The sequence below is a fragment of the Siphateles boraxobius genome, unplaced genomic scaffold, assembly GCF_051911475.1.
Source record: "Siphateles boraxobius isolate OS27281-9 unplaced genomic scaffold, OSU_SipBor_1 41, whole genome shotgun sequence".
Taxonomy (NCBI): domain Eukaryota; kingdom Metazoa; phylum Chordata; class Actinopteri; order Cypriniformes; family Leuciscidae; genus Siphateles; species Siphateles boraxobius.
Window position 1 is genome coordinate 37,738,274 of NW_027509042.1, and position 17,384 is coordinate 37,755,657.

General features: G+C 36.7%; 2 protein-coding genes across 3 annotated transcripts in view; both read left to right on the forward strand.

Annotated features, from left to right (window-relative positions):
- myo10l1 (myosin X, like 1) overlaps positions 1 to 10,174 on the forward strand; it is a 102,442-nt gene extending 92,268 nt beyond the window's left edge. For both annotated transcript variants that reach the window (XM_077199425.1, XM_077199424.1), the window contains exons 37-39: positions 3,885 to 4,364; positions 5,311 to 5,502; positions 6,182 to 10,174. In XM_077199425.1, the coding sequence (XP_077055540.1) occupies positions 3,885 to 4,364; positions 5,311 to 5,502; positions 6,182 to 6,286 (777 nt within the window). In that variant the 3' untranslated portion in view covers positions 6,287 to 10,174. The remainder of the gene's footprint in view (positions 1 to 3,884; positions 4,365 to 5,310; positions 5,503 to 6,181) is intronic.
- Positions 10,175 to 11,146: 972 nt separating this feature from the next.
- On the forward strand, positions 11,147 to 16,732 carry pttg1ipa (PTTG1 interacting protein a). Its single transcript, XM_077199457.1, has 7 exons — positions 11,147 to 11,543; positions 11,984 to 12,036; positions 13,225 to 13,333; positions 14,304 to 14,406; positions 14,698 to 14,763; positions 15,565 to 15,611; positions 16,076 to 16,732. The coding sequence occupies exons 1-7, from the start codon at positions 11,387 to 11,389 to the stop codon at positions 16,120 to 16,122; spliced, it is 582 nt and encodes a 193-aa protein (XP_077055572.1). The 5' UTR covers positions 11,147 to 11,386; the 3' UTR covers positions 16,123 to 16,732.
- Positions 16,733 to 17,384: the final 652 nt, after the last annotated feature.

Below are 17,384 nucleotides of genomic sequence, written 5' to 3' on the forward strand. Positions count from 1 at the left end.
TAGAGATATATTTGGCAGTAGCTTCCGCGCTGCCAGAAAATCTACCAAGGGAACCAGCCCCTCGAGGCTGGCCTCTGGTGTAATAAAGACAGCCAGTTCGGGGACCTGAAGCATACTGGCAGGAACCACCCGAACTGACTGTTTTCGAACCCCCCTCAGAGGGCGCATTCCGACGCAATGTCGAGTTGACGCTGCGCCAGAAGCTCGCTGGAGACCGCTGCGCCCTGAAGAACCAAGGGTGGCGGGGTTGGCAGAACGGTCCCCTGAGGGCACCGAGATGGAAAGGGCACCGTATAATGAGGTGTACACCATTCCACCCCGGTTGGGGCTGCCCTCACCGGTCTGACGCCGGTGGCGCCAGACCTTTTCTTTTGAGCCGCAGCCTTCTCAGCGTGAAGAACGGTCCTCGGATCCGGCTTCTGCTTTGAAGGCTTTGGCTGCTGTGTTGTGTATGAGAAACTAGACGGCTGGAGCTGCTCACGCCCAGCAGCCCCAGGGGGTTGGACATAGCGAGGGAGAGATTATCTTGTATCTTTCTCTATGATTCCCATCAAATTGAGCCAGAGGTGTCTCTCAGTGACCACAAGGGCTGCCATCCCTGAGAGATAAATCTGTGGCCCGACGGAGTTCTCAAACCCCATCGGGCCAAACTCCCTCACTTCTGTCCAAATACCGCAGCAGGTCAGCCTGATATGCTTGTAGCACTGCTATGGTGTGCAAGCAGGCCCATGCTAGACCCACTGCCATATATGCTTTTCCCACTAGATTAAAAAATAGTTTTCTTTAATGGTTTAGTGAGAGAAGCCGACGCCTTCAGGTACGATACTGAACCGGGAGACAGATAGCTCGCAAGCGTCTGTTCTACCCGGGGTATTGCCCCATAGCCATACCCTCTTAACCCCCAAATATCTGAATATACATGAATGTGGGGGCTAAAAGACAAGAGGAGTAAGGCTTTTTCCATGATCTAGACAGCTCGCTGTGCAGATCGGGAAAAATGGAAGGCCCCGTGATGGAGGTGGAAAAATAGAGGGAAGGAAACTCGTTTAATTTATTTTATTTTTAGGACGAGTGCCCCCTTATTTCTGCTGGTCATAAATATTTAATTTATCTACAGCCTTAGTAAACACTTCCACCAGCTTATTATTTTTTATATATATTTTTTATATATATTCACTTTATTTTATATATAATATATAAACTATCATATATATATATATAGGCTATATATATTTCTCATACGCTGGGGAAAGAGATGGCAAATTCACTTCCCCCATGATTGTGTCACTTTCAATGCCCAGCACATCTACCTCCTCGGAGGTAGAGCACTGAAGCATTGATTTCTCTCTCTCCCCGGGCGGAAGAGACCGCAGCGCGGGCTTCCGAGACCGGCGAGAGAGCACTGGATCCCTCGTGGAAAGGGAGGAGATAAGATCCGCGGACCCGTCTCCAACCCCGTAAAGAGATCCTATTCGCGATCCACAGGAATGCATTCTCCGCGCTGCCTCGGCAGACGCGGGACCTGTCACCCTGAGAATTGCGAGCCCGGCCACTTTCCTCGAAAAGTGACAGGCGGGAGCGGAGCATGCGAAGCGAAAGCTTCTCACAATGTTGGCAATCAGCCCCCTCGGAGGCTGATACCGCATGCTCTACTCCCAAACACATCACACAAAGCTCGTGTGTGTCCCTACTCGTTAAATAGCGCGAGCAGGGAGAACACAGAGTTTGTGCAATTGTTTAGTTTCCATAAATATATATATCAGACAGACAACAGTAAATATAACAGACAGTTTGACACAGATCGCTTGCTGAGGCAACAGAAGCTAATGCCGGTTTGCACCGGATGCTCTTTTATCACTTCCTGGTCATGACGTCACCCGCCCGTGACATTCATTCCTTACATTGGACTAGTTGACATAGATGCTTCAGACGCATTCACGCTGGGAGCGTTCCCAAAGCGTCGTTGACGCATCGCGAGTTCCCTCGAAAGGGAACCTTATTTGCCATCTTCACAGTTTTTCCATCACTTTTATTGCAAAAATCTAATATTTCTCTTACAAAAATTGCCAGAAAAATGCTTTGCAATGTCACACTTCATTCCAGGTCACATAAGAATATCTCTGTCATATATATATATATATATATATTTACTATGAAGGACCAAGAATTAAAATTGATTGAGGGCCATACACCAGTGTTACTGTTACTTTGAAAACCATTGCATTAAAATATTGTGTTACTCCCTTAAAAAGTAACTAATTTAACTTAAGTAACTTAGTTACTTTTTTAGAAAAGTAATGCGTTGCATTAATTTTTACATAACTTTTTTTCCACCTGAACTGGGCTTGTTTTTTTATAACAAAAAATAAAAAACAAAGTATTTTCAGGCAAATTTAAAGACCTTTTCACACCAAAAGTGAAATAATAAGCCTCAGGCTGAAGGAAATGCAAATTCACCGTGTACAATAGAGGGCGCAGCTCAAGCAAAGCTTTCAGCTGTACTGCCATTTTGGATAACGGAAGTTTAAAAAAGTTCAACACTTTACCAATAAAAAAAAAATTCTATAGTCATTATTGCTTATGGTTTAACTGAATCATCGAAGGTCAGAAGCAACCACACTGATCAATAAAGTGATTAAATGCATAAAAATGTATGTTTTATTTAACACATTTAGTTATTGGAGGTTTGCATAGTATTCTGATTCTGCATTTCACTGATTTTATTCATTTTGAGGAATATTTCATCTTTTTTTGTGCAAGTGAGATGAGTAAATGCATGCACACATTTAGTCTAAAACTACAATAACCATCATGTTTACACACAACGCCTCTGCACTTTGATTTGTTTCAACATGGGGACAAGAGAGCTGTTAGTCAATAAACGGGAAAACAAAGTAACTTGCGTTACTTATTTGAAAAAGTATCTCAGATATTTTGTTGTAAATTTTAAAAGTAATGCGTTACTTTACTAGTTTCTTGAAAAAGTAATCTGACTACGTAACTCAAGTTACTTGTATTGAGTCACCCCCAACACTGCGTACATCAATATAATGAAAGAACATTTTTTATATAATCAAATTCACTTCTAAATTCTACAGGTGCTAATCTAACAATGTTTAGGACGTTACAAAATACATACTGCGCCGGAATAGACTTAAAGGGGACATATCATGCTAAATCCCCTTTTTTAGCCCGTAAATGCATTTTGTTGTATATACAGTATATATAGGCGAAAACACTTTTCAGACTTGATGAAGTTATCCAGCTTTATATCTGAGGAAATCGCGGGATCCGGTCAAATGATTGGATACAGAATGATGCTCTTAAAATGTATCCAGAAAGGATTTACGGTGAAGTGGGAGACAGTACTGTTAAGTGCTCTCGACCCAGATGGCCTTGCCAAGGGGGTGAGCGGGGGCACAACCTAACGTGGGGCTAGTTGTAACACCCTTGTTTTAAATATTTCCACAAATGCTAGCATGACGAAACTTGGTGTATTTACTAGTTGCCATATCAACACCATATAGAGAAAAAATTGCGCCAAAATTTTGAAATCTTTGGAAGATATCACTGAACATTTATTTAACCATAGCAAAAGTAATGAACAAATAGTAAGAACTTCTACGGAAGATTGTATTCTCGTATATATTTATTTATTTATTTATTTATTTTTACGTTGTGGTTCAGGGCTTCAGTAATATTCTCAACATTTTAATGCAAAAATAAAAGAAAAATGTTAAAACAAAAAGATAGTTTAGAAGATAAGATTTGCTTCAATTGCATGTTTTTGCAAACCCCCCTTGTGTTGCAACATGGCGGGCTAACTTTGGGCATCTCTGTTTTTTAAAATTTCACTCCCCCTTATCTCTCTCCCTCTCCCTTAGGCTCATGAGAGTCTCATCAGTGGTCATTTCCCAGCCCCTGAGGAAACCCTTCAGCACTTAGCAGCCTTGCGACTGCAGTACATCCATGGTGATGTGGCCCGTACGCCCTGGAGCCTGAGCAGCGTCTACCCCGTAGGACGACTTCGCACACGCATCTTCCAGTCCACTAAAGCAGGGGGTGCCGGAGTACCCGGGGCTGGTATAGCAGGGCCGGGAGCTCACACTTTGGAACGCCGGAAGACCAACTTCCTGGACGGGACTCTGAGACGCAGCTTCAAGACTGGATCGCTGAAGAAACAGCGTGTGGAGGAGGAACATATGCTGGAGATGTTTGTAAAGGAGGAGATGTCAGCCACACTGACCAGTGTACTGGAGAAATGGAGTCGTCTACAGGGCATGCCTCAGCACCAGGCAATGCTCGGTTATATGACCATCATCAAAGAGTGGCCGGGATATGGGTCTACACTGTTTGATGTGGAGGTGTGAATCATTTCTTCACGGCTCTGGGCCTGTGGTGGGATTACAAAAATCAGAAAGGGTTCTCTGAGTATCACGGCTATAACTACCATGTATGTTGTAGGGCCACCATAGTGGTGAAGTGTAGGGTTTAGTGATAGATGGTCAACAAATATTGACTACTACCCTCTACTACTTTGCTACATTATTTTAAACCTATCACACTACACTTGGAAATCAAAAGTGGTAAGTGTAAATAAACAGGAAATACAGGATTTCAATCATGACAACTCTGAGAGTAGTTTTGGTATGCTAATGAATATAGGTAAGGCAATGTTAATGTATTTGATCTTAGCAGACTAGACTTGGTACTGCCATGCCATTAGATACACAAACATGTATTATATACTGCATAAATAGACATACATAAATTCTGCAGCAGATCTAGGCAAGTGGAGCTGGGACTAGCCAGGACTAGCCAGCTGTGAAAACTGAACCATACGATTTAAATGTTGTGCAAGCAATCTCATTGGCTGCAGGATCAGCAGAGGCCAATCAGCTTGTGCCATATGGTAATGGTGTGATTGCTTGTAAGGACCTCAGCCTTTGCCATCTTGAGAAACTCATTTAGAAATATACTCACATTAAAAGCCACTTATCTTTTTTATTTTATTCTTAAAACATTTTAGCCAACTGTACCAGAAAAATCATGTTGAATGACCAACTAAATTTTGCGTTTGAACAGCAACCAGAACAGCACTGAGCATCATAAACCATAAACCTAGTTATGGTAAGGGTTTACATACTGCACACATAATCCATTATAAGCCTAGATTCATGAAATTCAGACTGGTCTAAGCTGCTTTTTCAGCAGGGATATTTTCAGATCTTCCACTATTATGAGAGTAGTCAGTAAGGCAATGTCTCAGTCTCGGTCATGTTAATTGTGTTTTTATATATCTGTCTGCAGTGTAAGGAGGGTGGCTTCCCTCATGATCTGTGGCTGGGCGTCAGTGCTGAAAACGTCTCTGTGTACAAACGGGGTGAACCCAAACCACTCGAAACTTTTCAGTATGAGCACATCGTTTTCTTCGGAGCACCTCAGCCCAGCACATACAAAATCATTGTTGATGAAAGGGAGATGTTCTTCGAGACGTCTCAGGTAACACGCTTCTGTGTCTCTGTTATCAGTGCAGAATGTTGTTAAATTGCTTGTTTAAAATCTTTTGCTAAATTTTCAGCATCATTACCTCATTCTTTAGTGTCACATGATCCTTCAGAAATCATTCTAATATGCTGATTTGGTGCTCAAGAAACATTTATTATTATTATTATAATGTTGACAACAGTTGTACTGCTTGTGGAAACAGTGATAAGTGAAAAGAAAGTTCAAAACAACAGCATTGTTTTTTAAATAGACTTCAGTAACATCATAAATGCTTTTACTGATAAATTTAATGGATCCTTGTTGAATGAAAGTATTAATTTTTTTCAAAAAATAAAACCTTACTGAACCTAAAATTCTGAACGATAGTGTATTTAGTGTGCAGGCAGACTGTGAAAGCCTCAAGTTCTTTAAAGTGCATCTTGATAAACCTGTCTTGTCTTATGTAGATACATTTCTGCTCCCTTAAATTACAGGTTAAGTGGCCATATTTTCTTCAATAAAACTGCTAAACCAATTTAATAAACCTATATTACAACAGAAATTAAGATAGTCTCTTATGCTAAATTAAATCTTTGAATATAGGGCTTCTGATTTAGTCACTATATTCCCTTTACTTGTTTTTTTTTTATTTTTAACTAGTGATTAACCAGTGTGTTTTGTTGTGTGCTTTAAGGTGGGTGAAATCACTAAGATCATGAAGGCATACATCAACATGATCGTCAAAAAGCGCTGCAGCATCATGTCCATCACCAGCAACAGCAGCGCCTGGATGAGGTGATCGACAACAGCCAGAGCTCAATGTCCAGCAACATACACAATGTGATCGAAAGTGAGGTATACTACTGACCGTTGATGAATGATAAAAGAGAAGGAGAGCAGAGAAGAAATACTGGAATCCTCTGTCTGACCCGTCCTAAATACAACAGCACACATATTTATTTGGACCAATTTCACCTTTACGAAGCACAACAAAGCCCGGTAACCTGCTCAATGTTCCCGTTCCCTCACTGCCAGCACTCTGACCAAACGTATTTATTTCCTTGTCTCCTCCTCTCTTCTCCATTTTGTTCCCTTCTCTCTATCCTCAGTTTTCAGTCAGTGATGTTGTACCTATCCGCCCACTACCTACAACTCCATTTACTGGTAGTTTTACTGAGGTGTGTATATTGTGCACACAAGTGTATGCTTTGTGGAGCACATACATTTTGTAAAGCCATGACTGCTGGTGGCCGTTCAGAAAGCAGCCAGGAGAAAGCTATGCGTTAACATTCCCATTGAGCTCAATGGCAGCTGCTAGGCTGGTGCAGGACCCCCCAGAAATACACGATTTGATTTCCGCCATCTTTGCTCATGGCCGCTCAGTTTCACTTACAAGTTTTTTTGAGCCGTAAATGCCACGTGACATCACTCTCTGGAGCCGCAGGAAAATGACATCATGACAGCACTGATTGGCTGATGGCGCCAGAAGGAACATGGACAGCTGCTTCAAAAATATTATTCACTGATAAAACATCTACTATAATATAATGAAATGTGTGCTATTTATATGTTGATTCCAAAAATGTGTAGTTATGACCAGCAGGGGCCACCTGGAGTCAGTCAGCCAATGAGATTGCAGTATATCTGGGGCCGGCAGTGTGTTGATATCAGCAGTGTGACTGTTCACACATCAACTCATATTTCACACATTATAAATGCAACAAACATCCTATTTTGTATTAAATGCCAGAGTCTATAAATACATATGCTAAAGTGTTACATTTGATACTGTCTAAAATTATTTGTATTTACAGTAATTGCAATGTTTCATTATTTTGCCAGTTATACAAAGCTGGTGTAACTTTAACTGTACCAATGCACAAAAGTGTTGTGACCATTTTGGTGATTGCGAGTGTTCAACAAAAATGTGTGCAGGTCCTAGGCATCTCTATTTGCTATTACAGACAGAGATCGGATAATGATTATTAAGTATTATGCAAGTAGAACCAGGTCTGCCCAATGCAAGCTATGAAAAGAGACCCTGTCAAGTATTAAGCTACAGCAGTCTAGATTCAATCAGCATGTATTTGTACTGTTTCAACGTGTATACATGACATTCATTTTGCAACATTACAATAATCCAAGGATTTTTTTTAGAGCCTGTTCCACTAAGACATTTTTTACAGTATTGATGCAAAAATGCTGAGCCCACTTTATGCCAATATTTTCAGAATGCAAAGCTAGATATCTTATTTACATAAACTAATATTCTTAAGTTTGGGGTACACTGCCTGGCTGAAAAAGTCACTGTTCGGATATAAATAGGCTAATGCTTAAGAGTTTTTGAGTGATTGGATCATTATTGCAGTGATTATTGTGTTTCTAGCATGTAATATGTTTGGCTACAGTTCTTCTTACCCTAATTGATGGTTGTTTAAGAAATTAAAATCTACACACTCCATGAAGACACACACATCATGGCCATATTCCAGGATGACAATGTAAAGATTCATCAGGCTCAAATTGTGAAGAATGGTTGGGAGGTATTGGCACCTCTGAGTAAAGACCTTAAATTCATTGAGTCTTTGGGATGTGCTGGAGAAGACTTTACAGAGGGCTGGACTCTTGCATTGTTAATACAAGATCTTGAACAAAAATTGATGCACCTCTTGATGGAAATAACATCACAACATTTATTTCCATCAAGATCTGCATCAATTTTTGGTGCACCTATGCAATAATGATTCAATTATTGACTCTTAAATCCAAACAACAACTTTTTCTTGGCCGGGCAGTATAGGGTTTTTTTTTTGTGAAAGATATTAATATTTCTATTTAGATGCATTAAATTGATCCAAATGTGACCGTAAAGTAATTTAAAGTGTTACAAAAATGTGGTACTTGTGAACTTTCTCCATCAAAGAATCCGTAAAAAAAATTATAATGTATGAATATTTTATCCACATAAATATTAAGCGGCATAACTGTTTTAGACATTGATGATACTAATAAGTGTTTCCTGTGCACCAAATCAACATTTAGATTTCTGAAGTACACTGGAGTAGTGGCTGCTGAAAATTCTGTTGTATATTAAAATAGAAAATATTTCTTTTAAATTGTAATGGTATTTCACAATATTACTGTTTTACTGTATTTTTGATCAAATAAATGCAGCCTTGGTGAGCATAAGAGATGCTTTCAAAAGCATATTAACGACCCCAAACTTTTGAGCAGAATATATAGTCCTTGCAGTTTGAAATCTCATAAAACTAGAATATATGTCATCATATTTGACTGCACTGAAAAACCAGCACAAACTGGTCAAGCGGGTCTTTGAATCCTAAAAATGTGCATATAAATAATTGTAGGATGTACATAGTGTACAGGCATTGATATTACACCCATTTACTGGACTGTAAAAGCCTTGTGATCTTTAAAGTGCATCTTGACCATCTCGTAGATGCATATCTTTTTCCATCTAATCACAGGTGAAGTGACCGTCTTCTCTTTACAAGAACTGCCTGAGTCAGCCTGACAAATGACCCTAAACTTCTCATTTCACAACAGACATCAAGACACATTCTTGAAGATCTTTGCTCTGATCACAATTTTTATTTTGCTTTCTGGCATTTTATCATGGCCATAGCAGCCTTTTTATTGTGTGTTTCATGTCATGATGGAGCTCTGCTGGCATTCTTAGCAAGGTTTCATTCCAGAGAGATGACAGACAAAAGACACAACAGAGGACCACAACACAAAAAGGGCATCATCATCCGCTGGCTCTCGAATGAGTCTGAGTATGCCTGTTGTTTTTCTTTTTATGCGAGTATAATCCTGAAGTAAACTGCGACAGTACCTTTGTAATTTTGCTGTTTGGTATGCAACTATATTTGTCAATGTAATGCAAGTTCTTTTGTGAGTGTGTGTACTGTATGTCTGAATTTAACCATGAATTGAAACCAGGATAATGATGGAATATGTATGATGAAGATATTTAGGGAGCTTTGTGTATGGGTATTTCTATTACAATATTGTTATGTTATATTTAAGAAACTGAATGGGAAGGGGCGGGTGAGGGTTTGCTGTATTTATCTGTTATGATAGTGTTATAGTGATAATTGGAGAAATGAAGGTGCAGGGGTCTCCCTATCATGCTGATCTTTCTAGAACCATTAAAGCGGATCAGCATTAAAGGTCAGCTTCTGCAGACACTGTTGAATTGTGTGAGCACTGTGAAGAAATGGACAGAGGTGACTTGACATGAATAAGTGGAAAAGATTTGAATATCTTGTGACAGTGTGTTGGAAGTAGTTGTGTTCTAAGAGGAAGTGGTGTTTCAAATTCAGAGCATCCGAGAAGGCTCAGGTGCTCCCTTACACTCTGCCTAATACACACATAATCATAGACATACTATGCTCACACATAAAGATCAACATTACACACGCACACTAACATTGCACGGTTGGTTCTGTCTCTCACGCATTCACACTGGGGTCCTTGCTCAGCTGCAGGCAGCCAAGGCCTGAATGTAATTTCCTCATTGCCATTGTTATAATATTATAAATGATAGCTTTCTCGAAAAAAAAAAGAATAATAGTGCTTGTTAAAATATTGAGAGAGAGAAAAAAAAATGTTTTCTTTTGTAACTGGCTTTACAAAATGCTTTAATAAATTATTGTAAATTATCGCAAGTTGTGGTTTAATTTGTATAATTGATACCTTGCATGCTTGACAACTTATTTTGGTGTTTTATCAACCACCAGAGGGTGCCAAAACATTTGGTTACGCGTTTTATTAAAGGTATAGTTCACCCAAAAATGCACCTTCAAGTTGTTCCAAACCTGTACTAGTATATATTATTAATAACCTCTATACTCTCTCCAGTTAAACACAAAAGAAGATGTTTTAAAGAATGCTGGTAACCAGACAGTTGATGGATCCCATTGACTTCCTTCCATAGTATTTTATCTATAGACTGTAAAAAAAAAAAAATTTGTTTTCCTAATATGAAAGTCAATGGCTACTGTCTGTTGATTACCAATATTCTTTCAAATATCTTCTTTTGTGTTCAACAGAATAAATAAAGTCATACATGTTTAGAAAAACATAAGAGAGACGCGGTATTAAGGGTGAGTAAATGATGACAAACTTGTCATTTTTGGGTGAACTATCCCTTTAAGAAAAATATTATTTGTACATGTTAATACATGTATTAATATGTATATTACTTTTAATTTATATGCTGACGTTATTGTTTATTGAATATTTTAGGATATTTTTCTAAAAGTCTCATTCCCTTATTCTCTTATAGGCTACTTAAGTAACATACACATACTGTAGGCATACCAGCACAGTTATTTCTTGTTGTATACATGCATACAAACATTAAAAAGAGAAATTATGGAAGGAAACGTAGGCTCAGTCAATCGACTTTTTATTATTATTATTATTATTATAAAAAAAAATTAACTTTAAACTGTTTAAAAATGTGGGGATTAAATATGCAAATGTTGCCACAGCCGATTCTCTCGGCTTGCTGTTTAATAATCATGAGCAAGAATTTCCCCATTGGAGGATAGCAGTGCGCGACGTCATGGACTACTTAATATTCATACATCAAGCCACCGTCATTGGAACATTACTAAGCAGCTTTTGTATTATGTACTTAATATTAATAAAACACGCCTTCGCCGAGGTAGGGTATTGTAATTAACCTCCAAAAGGCTGTTTTGCGAGGTGAAAGGGAAACAAAACCTGTTCCACGGTTTCGGATGAAGTGTGTAAACTGAGGATTTGAAGCTGAGGATTTAAAGGGATATATTTGCAGGCAAAAAAAATATTACAAACAAAACAGAGGAGTCCATTTTATTGAAGTATTTGTTAATTTAAAGAAGGAAACATGAATTGTATTCCTCTCGTGCTGCTTCTCTTTGGTTTGAGTTCTACACTGGCACAGACTACAGCATCATCTTCTACACAATCTTCAACCACAGATACTACTCAATCTACAAGTACAGCTACAACGACTACACCAGCACCAACATCACCACGTCCAAGTAAGGCAAATAGACATTACAATCTTATTTATTTATTTTTTGTTTCATTTGTTACTGTTATAGATCCTCGTTTCACTGTTGTTGAATTTACATAGAAATAAAATTAAAACTTGTCCTGTGGTTACAATAACCAGAATCAATAATTACTATCATTTTTTACTATTTAGAACGCAACGGGGGAAAAAACTATTACAAAAAAAATGTTTTTGGGTCCATATATAAGTTGTTTAAACCTTTAATTCCCCTGGTAGACCAATATGTGGTACTATAGTAAATAACTGCCTTACTCTGATTTCCCATGCTGCTTTGGTCTGTTTCATAACTACGGATGGCCAAGGCAACCACTGTCTCATAGGGTCTAATTGTTGCCTAATATATTGAGTCAGACTCATTTCTGCATTAACTAACGTGTTCTCTCTCACACTTCTCACTTTTTCTAGGTTGTGAGAGCAAGAATGGTACAAGCTGTGACGAATGCTTGGTAGATGTGAATGTGAGTTTGGACAACATTTTATCTCTCTCCGTGATATTATTGTCCTTATTTATATTTACTTACTTATTTATTATACATATTTTTGCCTGTCACTGGTGCACAAAGCAGACTGGCCTATTTTATTCACTCTGTGTTCACTGTGCACTTACAACACAAACATATAGGTGAGTGTAAACATTTTACAGTATGGAGGAGGGAGATTTTACCTGCATAAATGAAAACATTAGATGAGAAAGAAAATATAAGAGTGACAAGGAAATAATGAACTCAGCGAGCGGCTGGATTGGCTGGAATTTTTTTTTTTACACTTATCAGAGTTTCACTTACCTCACCTGTGGAACAGGTTTGGTCTGTTCTGGATGTTTACAGCTTTATACTCCTTCCTAGAGCTCAGAGTCACTTGAGAGAGCCTGTGCACTTCCCTTTCCAAAGTCAGTCAAGTATTTACAAAGGCCACCTGTATTCAGGCCAGCTGCTTATTTAGTGGTGTTTGCTAATCCCTAGCTTACAAAAATATGTTCGAAGAATGTTTTGGTAACGTTCCCATTAAGTTCTCTGAACGTTCAAAACATCCAGATTTTTTAATGTTTTTAAATATTTTTTTCCTAGTTATTCAATCATTATGAAATCATTACATTTTATCATTCTGCAAACATTGAATGTTCTCTGAAGTAAATGTTAGATAAATGTCCAACTAAATAATGTTTTTGTGGTAATGTTTTGAGAACATTATTACACACCAGACAACTTTTATTAATCTTCTATTAACGTTACTGGAAGAACGTTTGTTCATAACTTTGAGAGAACCTTGCCAGAACGTCAACCAAAGTCATGGTGCTATTAGGTCCATTTGATTGAAAGGCATTTGAATCTTTTTTTTAGCTATAGATTTCAGGATGTGTGACGCTGACATTCCATATTTATTCAACAAACCTTTGACACGCTTTGCTCTTCAAAGCTTTTAAAGGCTTCAGACACGCTCACACTGCTGTTCTTCTCACAGTCCCTGACATGTGCATCAGTATCAACATTCCCATCAACGTCAATGCTGATGTCATTGCCATCATCAGCAGCATTGTTACTTTGACTATCTGCAACCCTCAATTCAAGGAACAAAATATATTGAGCTTTGAAACCTACAGAGGATGAATGCATATAACAATATTAGTTTTCAATCTATTTTTTCAGTGTCTGTGGTGCATCCCAACTAAAAAGTGTATAACATACCCAGCCAAAACCATCCTGCCCCCGCATTCCCTCTGCCCACTGAATGATGCTCGATGGGGCCTTTGCACAAGTAAGAAATGTTTTCATTTAATTTCTTGAAAAACCTGCTCAAATACCTACATAAATATAGAGTGGTGCAGTAATGATGTCAAAAAACCTCAGAAGACTAATTCGCCACTTCTTCCCTCAAGATTTTCCTATGGGTTTGCATAATGGGTTTTTTCAATTTATGAGTGAAATTGGGTCTGTGGTAAACATAACTTGGCTATACTTGAATGTTTTGCTCTACAACCTAAATTACACACACCCATGTCGACACACACTAAGCTGTTATTTATTAGATTTTTTTAAAAATGTGTGTTTCTATTAAGTAACTATAGATACAAACTTTTGGGTTGTGAGTGTGTAACTTACATTGTAGAGCAAAGTTAAATGATTTCCGGTTATTTAATATTGGATCTTTTGCTAAATAGCATTATTTGTAATGTATTTATGTCTAGATAACTAGATTTATTCTCAGGTGAGAATGTGGATCTTATCAATTAGAAATAGCCCAAAACATAGATGAAAAAAAACGCTTGGCCATTTAAATCACAAAACAACTGGGCAATCAAGACATCTTTTCTAATTCAGATAATCGTTTTTTTTTACAAGTATAATAATCAAATTTAGCTTACAAATTATTTTAGTTTTTAGTTTAAAATAAATATTTGTATGGATGTATAGTATTTATCGTTAGCAGAATTTCAGTATTGTTGCATTCATAATTATTCTTAATATTAACATATTTTAATGCATTTTTTATTGATGTCTAATAATCATTTTTGAGTCAAAAAACTGAAATAAAACAATAATTAAAAACGTTTATGCAAATTGGTAATCAGGCACTTTCTCTAGCCCATATTACAAATTCATCACAACTAAAAAGTAACTACAGTACCATAATCATATGTTCTTGCCATGATGAATGTTATAAGACTTTATATTTTTCTATGGTCACTTTCTATGACTTTCTGTTTTTTTTTTGTTGTGAAATTCAGTAAACTTCCAGATTTTGATCATTACATTGTCAGTGGCTGCTGCGATCTTCATCATTGGGTTTTTGGTGTGTATATTCTGTTGCTGCAAGTGTGAGAATGCTGGGTAAGTCTGAATATACGAGATGCGTTTGACCTATTGTATGACACATGGCCTTTTATAACATTGTTGACTGACAAATGAGTCGCACCCTCCATTTTGCTGTCTTAAATACTATGAAGAGTTGATGTCACCTGCCTCAGGCTGTAATTACATTTACTAGCATAAATGAGAATATTGATCTGCATCTCTGTGAAATGGTAAAATAGTAGAGAACTAAGACACCTCTGGATCATATAAATAGAGTATCACACAACAACTTAACTTTCTCAACCTGGGAAAATGTGTCTCTCACAGATCTGGTCGATTTGATAACAAGATGAACCGGAAGTTAGACAAGAGGAAAACAAAACAAGAGGAGAGGTAAGAGATTCACATTTTATTATTCAAAATAGAGAAGACAGTAGGAGATTCAAGATATTATATAAAACCAGTTTAAAGGGGAAAAATTGACATTTTCATTAAGTACCACTACCATTAACAAATGTCTGCTTTCTATATCCATGCATATACAGAGACCACTGCAAAATGTGCAGTTTCTCTGGATTTACTATTTATGTACTGCATGTGTTTGAGAAAAATGTTTTCAGACCTCGATTATGCAAAGAAAACAAGTTTATATTCATTTTTAAACAACATTCTTTTCTTTTTTTTGGTGGAATAACCCTTATTTCTTAACTTTTCTGAAGTTAAAACATTACTATCGTGTTGTTATTAATTAGTATTAATATAAAATTAATATAAACATGTTTTCTTTGCATTAACTGAGGTCTGAAAACATGGCTTTTTTGTTTTTTTGTTATCATTTTCTGCAAATAAATGCTAAATGACCATGATTACTTGAAACATGGAAGAAATGTTGTCAGTAGTTTATAGAAAAAAAAACATTTTTTTTTCTTCTCAAACACATACATATAAATAATAAATCCAAAGAAACTGCTAATTTTACAGTGGTCTCTTATTTTATTTCCAGAGCTGTATATGCACATACAGATTCATTATGGGTAGTGTACCAACCTCTGAATTTTAAAGGCAGACAAAAGAGAATGTTATGTGGAACTTAGATGTGACAAAAGATGTCCTATGAGAAACCTGTTTTACAGCTGTAAAGGGTGTGTGTGTGATTTCACAAGGAATTTATGTTCTTGTGTTTTTCTGCCACAGAAAAGCTGAGATGAAGATTAGACACGATGAGATCCGTCAAAAATATGGTGAGTCAACAATTCCCTCATCTCAGAAACTGCATAAATAAGTGAATTTGAACAGGTTATTATGCTGGCAGTGCATTAAAAATAAATCAAAATTGTCAATCGTTGTAAAGATACGCAGCATATGACAGTGTTTTAAAAATAGGTTTACCCTTGTGTTTTTGAATGTTTTCAAAAAAGCTGCATTTTTTTAAAATATACTGTATTTGCTATGACTAGTCAAATATTCATGTTTTTATGAAGTTGTGCTCCCTCTAGTGGTGATAATGCAATTTGTCCTCTTGTCTTTCTGCAGTCAACACTCTTTGACACAGATGCATGTGTACATTGAGTTCATTTTTATGTTTTATAATATTTAACATTAGGCTTTGTCCAATGGCCATTATTTTGAGAATAAATATGGCGCTGTATACTTGATTAATATATGTAATTTTATCTTTTGTATTTTTTCTGTCTCTCTGTATCAGGTCTCAGCAGGGCAAGTCCTTATGCCAGATTTGAAAATCCCAACTAAAATGATGGGTGCATTATTTTATAGATGAACACTTTGACAATCTGCTGTTTATGCCAACATTATTAAAATGGATAAATGGAAGAATGAGATTCCACTGTGCTCAAAATGATGAATTCAACCTAAGTCCATTTATGTTCATTTATTTTATTTAACACAATTTTCAACAAAGGCTATGCCTTTTTAATCTCCTGTGATATATAATGTTTAAAATTGTGTTTTCCCACTCATTTATTAAACTGTTTAAGTATTATTTTAGAAGTACAAATGTTCATTTGTTTATTTCTGTTCTTGTCAGATTCTGTTAAATCAAAATGTTGACACAGAACACATTGCATAAGCACTGAATGGGTCAGGACTTGATATCATATCATTCTCATGCTGATTAGGCTGTTCAGTGACTGTTAAAAAACTGACCATCATAATATGAAAGTAATTGCAAATTTACCCTGTAAAGGATTCACTGAAACCTAAGCTATTCTTTGTAAAAGTACCTCAATATATGAAGTCAAATACTCTATTCTGCATAGCCTGATAGACTTTTTTAGGATACTTGATAAATGCCTGCTGATGTAATTTATTGATTAAAATAATTAATAAATAATTAAAAGTTGCTTGCCTGTTTTGCCTTAAATCTAATAGATTTTTTTTTCAACAAATGGTACATTTTGAGGTTAAATGTACAAATGTCGATTATCTACCTTGGGATATGAACTGTATTTTATTATTATTTAATTCACTTTCTATTGGGTCTGCAAACTCTACCAAAACCTGTAAAATGTGTAAATATAGTTCTAACATAGTATATAGTAATCAATGCACAATAAATACACATCATAGTCAATACAATTTGACAAAATCTATAAAAATAAAATGTATTTAAAAAACCCAATTTGGAATATAAAAACTACACATAAATGGGTATAAAGGCTGCCAATGTCTCCATTAGTAGTGGGTGGCAAATTTGTAGTCATTGATAAACATAGTTGGTAACAGATTTGAAGGTTGAGATTGATGCATAATCACCACTAAAATTTGTGTAAAAATGTTTTAGGGTTGGATTCAGCGAAAGATTAAGTTTCTGACTTTTCTCTTACTGCATACTAATAAAACATACATTATACACAAAGGACAAGGGCAATTATGCCAAGCCAACATTTTAACACGTGACCAGATAATTCTTGTGTAATATCAAAATTCAAAAGGCACTTGCTATCAATCTCTCTTTTTTATCTTCAATACTTGCAATGGGATTATTTTACCAG